This window comes from Megalobrama amblycephala, linkage group LG15 (genome assembly GCF_018812025.1).
Source record: "Megalobrama amblycephala isolate DHTTF-2021 linkage group LG15, ASM1881202v1, whole genome shotgun sequence".
NCBI classification, from domain to species: domain Eukaryota; kingdom Metazoa; phylum Chordata; class Actinopteri; order Cypriniformes; family Xenocyprididae; genus Megalobrama; species Megalobrama amblycephala.
Genome location: NC_063058.1, coordinates 11,431,254 through 11,442,344, shown reverse-complemented (window position 1 = coordinate 11,442,344; position 11,091 = coordinate 11,431,254). Strand labels below are relative to the sequence as shown.

General features: G+C 39.3%; 1 protein-coding gene across 3 annotated transcripts in view; it reads right to left on the bottom strand.

The window, feature by feature from the left end:
• atp8b4 (ATPase phospholipid transporting 8B4) overlaps nucleotides 1–11,091 on the bottom strand; it is a 47,898-nt gene continuing 36,807 nt past the window's right edge. For all 3 annotated transcript variants that reach the window (XM_048158374.1, XM_048158375.1, XM_048158376.1), the window contains 10 exons: nucleotides 10,830–10,941; nucleotides 10,622–10,727; nucleotides 10,255–10,402; nucleotides 9,799–9,982; nucleotides 5,436–5,659; nucleotides 5,264–5,347; nucleotides 4,937–5,182; nucleotides 3,347–3,485; nucleotides 2,857–2,987; nucleotides 1–1,761 (listed from right to left, as the gene is read on the bottom strand). In XM_048158374.1, coding sequence (XP_048014331.1) covers nucleotides 1,432–1,761; nucleotides 2,857–2,987; nucleotides 3,347–3,485; nucleotides 4,937–5,182; nucleotides 5,264–5,347; nucleotides 5,436–5,659; nucleotides 9,799–9,982; nucleotides 10,255–10,402; nucleotides 10,622–10,727; nucleotides 10,830–10,941 — 1,704 coding nt within the window. In that variant the 3' untranslated portion in view covers nucleotides 1–1,431. The remainder of the gene's footprint in view (nucleotides 1,762–2,856; nucleotides 2,988–3,346; nucleotides 3,486–4,936; nucleotides 5,183–5,263; nucleotides 5,348–5,435; nucleotides 5,660–9,798; nucleotides 9,983–10,254; nucleotides 10,403–10,621; nucleotides 10,728–10,829; nucleotides 10,942–11,091) is intronic.

Below are 11,091 nucleotides of genomic sequence, written 5' to 3'. Positions count from 1 at the left end.
TTTTTAAATAAATTAAACAATGGCCATTTAATGCATATCATATAAAAACAACTTTTTGACTTGTATAAAAATCCATGCATTTAAATAAAAACAATAAACAATCTGCATGGTCTTTGTTGACAAAATAGCACAGCAGAAAAATCTTATACATTCATCATATATATATATTATTTAACATAACATTAAATTAACGTCAACTGAACATTCATAAAAAGGAAATGTTGCACGACGCCCTTCGTCGAATAAATTATTGTAGAAAAATGTATCTACATCAATGAAGGCAATGAACAGCTAATATGCCTGAAAAAAAGTGATACATTCAGAGAAAAAATACAATGGTGACACATTCGACTCGACAAACAGAACTCAAACTACTTCCTTTGATGACCGTAAAACAAAAAGGCACAAAAACCCTTCCGTAAAGGATCATTTGAAATAAATGCCCACTTTATAGACCTTTGTAGTAGATATATGTGGAATTCTAGAAGTTTAAACGGTGTAAATGCTTCAGTCTATCGCTTGATGGAAGGCACGACTTTTTGCTTAAAAACTCAATATTCTCAGTTCGCTGAGCTGCATGCAAAAGCACTAACTACGATATGAATTATGGACAAGTATGGGATGTTTTTACACTTTCTTGAATGTTTTCTTTTTAAAAAAGAGGTATGTTTAAAACAAAATTTGGCATTTTAAAATCTTTTAAAACCCATTCACTAGAGCTTGCTTTGCAACGCCAAAGTAGGATTTACAGCCAATGCTTGTTCACTGCGGCATCGTTTTCGCACATTCCTAATTGTTACTACTCATCCAGTAGCACGATGCATTTAGGTGCAAACTGTGGGTATAGATGCAACTTCCATGTCTTTAAACGTATCTATATTACATATGCACTGCAGATGGTTGTATCAGTGTTTATAACAAAATAAGAGGTATTATTTCACACACTTGTACATATTTGCTCCCTTATGCCTCATTAGTATTATTAGACCCATGTCATTTGTTGAACATGTTTAAACTTGTGCAGGTAATAGAACTCAGTGGATTTAATGTTTCAGATGCCTAAAACATTCGCAAATGCATAAAGAGAAGTTCTTAGAACTCGAAATACAAAAACGGTGCCTGTCTGAGAAAACTTTTGAATCTGTGCCAGAAGAGGTGAGAATACAAAATGAATCTGAGGTTCATTTTCAAATTCAATGTGCCTTGTGAGGCGGCAACAGATTTGCATGAGAGTTGAAAATTGGGTGAAGGAAATTAGTGTTATCTGTGCTTCATAGTGCTGGCTCTTTGGAGTCTCCTGTGCATGTGTGGCCGTGCCCGTGGGCATCTCTGGGAGCCCAGAATGTGTCAGCCCAGAATCCATTATCATTTTCTCACATTAAAGGCGAGCGCTAATTCCTCTTCCTTCTGTAAAGGAAGAAAAACGGCCCTTTATCTGGCCTCCAAGTCTTCCATCGTTACCTCTTGATTTTGGTCACTTTCCCTCCTAAATCTAGAGGTGGTTGAGGTGGTCTCTGCCACATAGATGGTGTCGTTCGCCCCTCGGCTGGTGTCGCCGTGGCCTCTCGAGGGTGAGGATAGTGGGTATGTGGAAGTAGAGGATGTGGGTACCTTCATGTTCTTGCCGGAGGTGATGAGTTCTCCGTATCCCTGCTGGTGGGCGAAAGCGTACGCCGAGCGCCGAGAACTCGTCCTGCGGACTCTCCTGAGGTTCTGCTCTTGAGGACCCTGCCGCCTAGTGGCCTGCTGAAGTAAACGCACCTGTGGGAGGGCAAATTGTTTCGACAGCTCATTATCATGAACACTAAAACTCAAAAGTTTGGGGTCAGTAAGATTTTCTCTTTTTAAGAAAGTTAAAAAGTTTTATTCAGCAAGGTTGTATTAAACTGATCAAAAGTGACAATAAAGACATTTATAATATATTATGGTTTCCACAAAAATATTAAGCAGCATGTTTTCAACATTGAGAGTAATCAGAAATGCCTTTTGAGCAGAAAATCATCATATTAGAATGATTTCTGAAGGATCATGAGCAGTGTTGAAGGGTAACGCATTAAAAGTAACTTGAGTTACATAATCAGATTACTTTTTTTCAAGTAACTAGTAAAGTAACGCATTACTTTTAAATTTACAACAAAATATCTGAGTTACTTTTTCAAAGTATTCCTCAAAATTAATAAAAACAGTGAAATGCAAACTCAGAATATTGCACAAACCTGCAATAATTAAATATATTAAATTAAACAAATATACTTTATGTATTTAATCTCACTTTATTAACCAATGTCTTTGCTGCTGACCTTCAATGATCTAATTCAACCACACTAAAAATGACTTTAGATAAACATCACATTTGTGATCAGCCTAAAGCTTATTCATTTCACTTTTGGTGTGAAAGGGCCTTAACATTTGCCAAAAATAGAACTTTTTTGTTGTAATTGCAAAAGCAGGCCCAGCCCAGGTGAGAAAACATAACGCAAAAGTAATTTAACACATTACTTTTCATAAAAAGTAACTAAGTAATGCAATTAGTTAATTTTTTAGGGAGTAGCACAATGTTGTAAAGCATTACTTTTAAAAGTAACTTTCCCCAACACTAATCATGAGGCATGAAGACTGGAGTAATGATGCTGAAAATTCAGCTTTTACCATCACTAGAATAAATTGCATTTTAAAATATATTTAAATAGATAAATAAAATATATTTTAATCAAATACATGTAGCCTTGGTGAGCAAAAAAGCCTCAAAAACATTTAAAAGATCTTCACGACCCGAACGGTAGTGTATTCACTCATTCATAAGGACATATTAATTATTTTTTCTCCGCACTGTATAAGGCATGTGTATATGTATACCTTATCAGTATGTGTGGGATAGAGGTCAGTTTTGATGAATCGGACCGCCACCATGGGCATTATACACACAACTGTGGTGAGGAGGATGACCAGCCACACAATCTTCTGATTCAGAGAGTTACGTGCGGTTCCTACAATCAAACAAAAATAATTAACTTCAGTAACATTAGTGACCTAAAGTTGATTTAAGAAGGACGGTCCCCCTCATGGTGGCCACCATGTTGAGATCACATGATCAGTTGAAGACTACTCACTAATATGTTACGGTTTTGGTCACAGAATGATGCAATTATTGATAAATAAATGCCTGAGAATATAGATTTCACAATGGAATCTACAGCAAAAATGTGATGCTACATCCACACCAGTAGGTGTCAGTATGAAGTCCAAGACCAACTGCCCCTTGGTTGTTTAGGAATTCAAATGCAAATATATATGACTAAACAATAAAAAATATTTAGTACCTTTCTAAATGCATTTAAATTCTTACCTATGAAAGGAAACTGGTTCGGGAATATGGTAAATATGCCGTCACTGTGCATTGCAAAAAGGATTGCAAAGTAAACAGCTAGACTGCCCCATATAAAGAAATGGTTCACAGCGGTCCAGTAGTTGGTGTCAAGCCCAATCTAAAACAAAATGTAATATTTCAATATTGTTAACATAAATAATCAGTAACAAATTAGTTTTGTTTTTGCATTAGGGTAAATACACTATACTGACAAAAGTTTTGGGACGCCTGCCTTTACGTGCACATAAACTTTAATGACATCCCATTCTTAATCCGTAGGGTTTAATATGGAGTTGGCCCACCCTTTGCAGCTGTAACAGCTTCAACTCTTCTGGGAAGGCTTTCTACAAGGTTTATGAGTGTGTTTATGGGAATTTTTGATCATTCTTCTAGAAGCGCATTTGTGAGGTCAGGCAGTGATGTTGTTGAGAAGGCCTGGCTCACAGTCTCCGCTCTAATTCATCCCAAAGGAGTTCTATCAGTCAAGTTCCTCCACACCAAACTTGCTCATCCATGTCTTCATGGACCTTGCTTTGTGCACTGGTGCGCAGTCGTGTTGGAACAGGAAGGGGTCATCCCCAATGTTCCCACAATGTTGGGAGCATGAAATTGTCCAAAATGTCTTGGTATGCTGAAGCATTAAGAGTTCCTTTCACTGGAACTAAGGGGCCAAGCCCAACCCCTGAAAATCAACCCCACACCACCAAACTTTACACAATGCAGTCAGGCAAGTACCGTTCTCCTGGCAACCACCAAACCCAGACTCGTCCATAGGATTGCCAGACAGAGAAGCGTGATTCGTCACTCCAGAGAACACGTCTCCACTGCTCTAGAGTCCAGTGGCGGCGTGCTTTACACCACTGCATCTGACGCTTTGCAGTGCACTTGGTGATGTCAGGCTTGGATGCAGCTGCTCGGCCATGGAAACCCATTCCATGAAGCTCTCTACGCACTGTTCTTGAGCTAATCTGAAGGCCACATGAAGTTTGGAGGTTTGTAGCTATTGACTCTGCAGAAAGTTGGCGACTTCTGCGCACCGTGAGCCTCAGCATGTGCTGACCCCGCTCTGTGATTTTACGTGGCCTACCACTTTGTGGCTGAGTTGCTGTTGTTCCCAATTGCTTCCACTTTGTTATGAGACCACTAACAGTTGACTGTGGAATATTTAGTAGTGAAGAAATTTCACAAATGGACTTATTGCACAGGTGGCAACCTATCACGGTACCACGCTTGAATTCACTGAGCTCCTGAGAGCGACCCATTCTTTCACAAATGTTTGTAGAAACAGTCTGCATGCCTAGGTGCTTGATTTTATACACCTGTGGCCATGGAAGTGATTGGAACACATGAATTCAATGATTTGGATGGGTGTCCCAATACTTTTGGCAATATAGTGTATGTTTAGATGTCATGAAAATAATGCAAAACATTTTTATTATACAATTATTAAAGCACATTTATTAAACAAAAACATATATTTTATTTCTTAAATCCATATATATATATATATATATATATATAGGTTAAAATCTATCTTTTAGATTGCACAGTCAAGATAAACAGGCTCACCTGTACACTGACCACAATGACCAAAGAGGTTGCTATTGTGACGGCGAAAGCCTGCTGATCAGAGATGTGTGCGCCGTCATCCCTCACAGCGGTCATGAAGGCTCCATACGGGATGAAGAAGAGTATAAAAGAGGTGCAGACCCCCTGCAGCGTACAGGTGAAGAACTTCCTCTTGTTGAAGAGCTGGTTAAGCTGACCAGGTCTGTACAGGTTTGGATAGCGTAAACTGTACTGCTCGTTCACATCCTGAAAAACCAACAAACTTTACGTTAAAAGGCAAATATTGCAATTGTGTTTGGTGCAGCTACACAATGCCGCTTTTTTTACCTGGTCAAACAGGCCCATGGCCAGAACAGGAAGTGAGGTGTAGACAATGTTGAAGAGTGTGATGAACCACTGGTCATATACCGTCTACAATGACAAAATGAAAAAAAAAGGATTATTCACAATCTTCAATTGAAATCATATGCATGTTTCATCCACAGGCTGAAATATTTACCTGGGCAGAGAATGCACAAAGGAATCCGTACCAGAAATGAACCAGTGTGAAGGCAAAGTTCTTGTAAAAGAAGTAACAGAGGAAGTTGCACATGCGGTGGTAGGACCAGCGCCCGTGGACGAGCAGGAGGCGCTGCAGGTAGCGGAACTGGGCAAAGGAATAATCAGAGGCTAACACCGCCTGCATGCCCTCCTGTCCGCTGATTCCCACGCCAATGTGGGCCGCTGGGGGAGAGCAGAGAGCGTATACACACATCTTTACAGATCAAAAAGGCCAGCCTATTTCCATAGCAACCACTCTATTAGACCAGAAGTGCATCTACATCGAATATTTCAGTCGCATGGAATATATATGTCACAAGCACCTTATCATACTGAGCATTAAGAATAAGACAGCCAGACAGACAGATAGATAGATAGATAGATAGATCTTTATCTTTTATCTTTAATAATACTAATGCGTTCATTTCATATAAGTTGTTGGAATATTCAGGGTCTTCATTCTTCAATATTTGGTTCTAAAAGCACAGACCCTGAATTTCTGAAAAATATCAAAGATGCTGATATTATCATTCTTACTGAAACTTGGTGTAGAAATGATGTGCTTACCTACTGTCCCTCAGGCTACTATGAAGTAATTGTGCCCTCAGTTAAATTAAGTACAGTCCATCGTGGACGAGACTCGGGAGGAATTCTGGTGTGGTACAGGGAGGATCTGGCCAAACACATTTCTGTTACTACAGTTGGAAAATTTCATTGCTGGTTAAAAATAAACAAACTAATTGGCATTTCAAGCACTGACACTTATATCTGTGCCATCTACATTCCTCCAGCAGAATCCCCTTACCATGATGAGGAATATCTGAACAACCTCCACACTGAAATCAGCCATTTCCAGGCCCAGGGAAATGTGCTGCTGTGTGGAGACTTTAATGCAAGAACAGGATCTGAACCTGATAACATAGATCCAAAGGGCAATGAATATGTCTTTGGCCAAAAACCCCTGAGCCTCACAAAAAATCTCCCACCAAGAAACAACCTTGACCAAATGGTAAATAAAAATGGTAAAGAGTTAGTGCAGCTCTGCCGAGCCTCGGGCCTGTACATTCTTAACGGCAGGATCAGAGGGGACTCTTTAGGGAGGTTCACGTGTTGTTCAGGTCTTGGAGCTAGTGTAGTTGACTATGCCATCACTGACATGGACCCTTCCTCCTTCAGTGCATTTACTGTCAAACAGCAAACTCCACTCTCTGACCATAACCAAACTAACATCTACATCAAAACTCATCACACACCAGAACAAAACAGGCTGGAAACCTGCAAAATGTATCAGGTCCAGCAGAGATACAAATGGGCTCCAGACAGCCCAGACAAATTTATCCATGCCCTCAATTCGGAAGAACTAAAAAATGTAATAAATACATTCATAAATAAGAAATTTGAAACAACTAATGATGGTGTTAATTCGGCTACAAATGAAATAAATTACATATTTAAAAAAGCAGCGCATAGAAGTGAATTGAAAAAGAAAGGCAAAAAATATACTAAAAATACCCCAAAAAATGAAAAATGGTTTGACTCAGACTGCAAAACACTAAGGAAACAACTCAGAAAATTATCAAATCTGAAACATAAAGAACCAAACAACACAGACATCAGAAGTGAATACTGTTCAAAACTAAAACAATACAAAGACACAATTAGAGTGAATAAGCAACACCATCTGACCAAAAGTTTACAGGAAATAGAACATTCAATCAATCAGAATCAGTTCTGGGATATGTGGAATAATCTGAGCACAACAAAACCACAAGACCTACCAATACAAGATGGAGAAATCTGGACAAAACATTTTGAAAATTTATATAAAGAAATCCCACCAAAACAACTCAATGACAATTATAATCTGATCAACCAAAATCTACAAACTTATGAAGACACAATTAAAAACAATCAAAATCCACTCGACTTCCCAATTACACATGAAGAATTGACAAATAAACTCAAAAGCCAAAAATGTAAGAAATCTTGTGGTGCTGACAGCATTCTGGGTGAAATGCTGAAACACAGCACACCTGAGCTGCAGACGGCTGTGCTCAAATTATTCAACACTGTACTTAGTTCAGGCTGTTTTCCTGACATCTGGAGCCAAGGACTTATTACCCCAATTCATAAGAGTGGGAATAAATTGGACCCTAATAATTTCAGAGGCATTTGTGTGAGCAGTAACCTGGGGAAGTTATTTAGCAGTATTTTAAACAATAGAATTGTAAACTTCCTTACCGAACACAATGTCCTGAGTCCGAGTCAGATTGGCTTCCTTCCAAATCACAGAACAACTGACCACATTTACACCCTACACACCCTAATCAATAAACACGTAAAACAAACCAAAAACGGAAAAATATTTGCATGCTTTGTCGATTTCAAAAAAGCATTTGATTCTATTTGGCACGACGGATTATATTACAAACTTTTACAAAGCGGTGTAGGGGGTAAAGCTTATGACATTATTAAATCAATGTATTCGAACAACAAATGTGCAATACGAATTGGCAACAAACATACAGAATTCTTCACCCAGAAGACAGGAGTACGGCAGGGCTGTAGCCTGAGTCCAACGCTGTTCAACATTTACATTAATGAACTAGCGGTGCAGTTGGAACGGTCTACAGCTCCCGGACTCACTCTACAAGACAAGAACATCAAGCTCTTGCTGTATGCAGATGATCTGGTGCTGCTGTCACCCACTGCACAGGGACTACAGCAGCACCTGGACCTGCTGGATGACTACTGCCAGAACTGGGCCCTGGCAGTAAACCTCAAGAAGACCAACGTTATGGTCTTCCAGAAAAAGCCCAGATGTCAGGAACACAGATACCAGTTCAGTCTAGGCAGCGCCGCCCTAGAACACACGATGCAGTACACTTACCACGGTCTGATCATCACTGCATCGGGGAGTTTCAGTATGGCAGTGAATGCTCTCAAAGATAAAGCTCGAAGAGCTCTATACGCCATCAAGAAAAGATTCCAAAACATTGATTTACCAATTCCAATCTGGTGTAAAATCTTTGATAGTGTGATTCAGCCCATTGCGCTGTATGGAAGTGAGGTTTGGGGTCCACTCAGTGATCAGAGCTACACTAGATGGGACAGACATCCAACAGAAGCCCTACACACAGAATTCTGCAAAATGATCCTAAAATTACAAAGAAGAACACCCAATAATGCATGTAGGGCAGAATTAGGCCGATTCCCATTGATTATTAATATGCAAAAAAGATCCCTCAAATTCTGGATGCATCTAAAATCAAGTCCCACAGAATCGCTACATTTTAAAGCATTACAAACCCAAGAACTGAACCCCGAAAAGAGTCCCCTCAGTCAGCTGGTCCTGAGACTTACTAACCTGACTAACTCTACTAACACTAACCAGTCTCAGACCAGCACTGCTTCTCCAAATATCAAAATAAACCAAATTTTCAAACAATCTAAAAATACATATCTGGAACATTGGGATGAGGAAACTAAAACACAAAGTAAATTACAATTCTATCGAACTCTGAAATCAAATTATGAATCAGAAAAATATCTCCAAAGTGTCAAAGACACAAAGCAGAGACGGATCCTGACCAAGTACAGGCTCAGCGAGCACAGTCTAGCCATCGAGACCGGCAGACACAGAAAGTGCTGGTTACCCAGAGAGCAAAGGGTGTGTGTTCACTGCAGGACAGGAGAGATCGAGACAGAGACGCACTTCCTCCTTCACTGCCACAAATACATATCAATTAGAGATCTCTACTTCACCAAATTCAGTAACATAATAAAGAACTTTATAGCCATGAGTGAAGTAGAACAAATAAAGTTAATATTAGGAGAGGGACCGACAGCAGCACTGGCTGCGAGATACGTGTGGACGTGCCACAGCCTGAGAGACAGCAGGTGAATGTGTGTGTGTGTCTGACCTCAGTGTGTTTCCCTACCGTCCACCACAGTGACCCTCCGTACGTGTGTGTATTTGTTTAACCACTGTGGTACCAAATGTTCAGACATGTTCTATTGTGTTACAATGTTAATTTAAGTTTAAGTTATGTTGTAATATTTGATAGCATTATAATATTTTATATTATTTTCTTCTATTATACAGATGTTTTTATTATTGTTTTATGTATGCTTTGGCAATATTGTATGATTTACAGTCATGCCAATAAAGCAATTTTGAATTGAACTGAATTGAATAAATAGATAGATAGATAGATAGATAGATAGATAGATAGATAGATAGATAGATAGATAGATAGATAGATAGATAGATAGATAGATAGATAGATAGATAGATAGATAGATAGATAGTGACATCTTACTCTTGATCATACTGACGTCATTGGCTCCGTCTCCAATGGCGAGAGTGACGGCTCTCTTGTGTCTCTTTATGAGCTCAACCACCAGAGCTTTCTGCAGAGGAGTGACCCGACAGCAGATGACTGTCTTACACAGACACGCCACATCCACCAGGATCTGCTCCAGGTCTGCCTCCAGGGCATGTGCCTTCATGTTAGATCAGTACACACAAACTTTAAATTTGATGCCATGTATACGCTGTCAGTATGTGTATGCAGAATTGTTGTCATTGGGTTCAGAGACAGTTATCCAATAAAACCAATTTCAGCCACTCTCTACCTTAAAAACTACATTTTTCAGGATAATGCTGAACCAAATGTTCATTTTGAAAACAACGACCATCGTTAGGAGCTTAGTAACACATTATTAAGACAGCAATTAAGTCAAATCCTCTTCAGGACCCAGACTGAGGCCCTTACCAAACTGTGTCCGTTGATGATTAAAGCATACTCTGCGATGATGGTCTCTTCAAAGACAGAGTCACTTGAGTACAATTCTGTCTTTTCCATGTCAAGGCCACTGCTGAATTTATCTTTGCTGGGTCCCACAATTCTCTCTTTAGCAGTCCTTTGCACAAAGTATCAGAAAATGACATTTTATTTTACAATCACGTACAATAGTTCAATTCAATGTAGCAAAACAGGCTTAAGACCTTTAGGCTTTGTTCAGAAAGACAGCAAGAATGAAATTTTTTAGTGAATCTGACTCATTCAAGTCTATATGACTGCAAAACAAAGTTATATGTATTTGAATATATGAATAATTACCAATAGTGTGAAATGTTACCTGAGCTCCTGCTGAACCTCAAGCATGGTGTGACCTGAGATTATAAACACTTCGTTCATGTCGTCTCTGAGCATGTTACAGGAGTAGCCGATGTTCATTGCCGTCTCTGCAATCACAATAGATTCTTCATTATATTGTGTAAGACAGTGAGAATGTGTCTCAATTAAGTCTTCAGTGAATGCTATAGGTTCTCATTAGCACTGGTTACCTAGTTTGTCTCCGGTGAGCACCCAGATCTTGATGTTGGCCAAGGTCAGACAGGCAATAGTCTCTGGAACTCCTTCTTGAAGTTTGTCCTCTATGGCTGTAGCACCAAGCAGCTTCAGGAAAATGAGAGACATTGTTTCAAAAGCAAAATGTAACACATAATGCCTCCAAAGGCAGTTTTCTTACAATCCTGTGCATTCCATTCTGTGACAGTTGAGCTGAAAAAATAAATATAGCATCTGAAAGTTGCGGTTGGTGGTCAA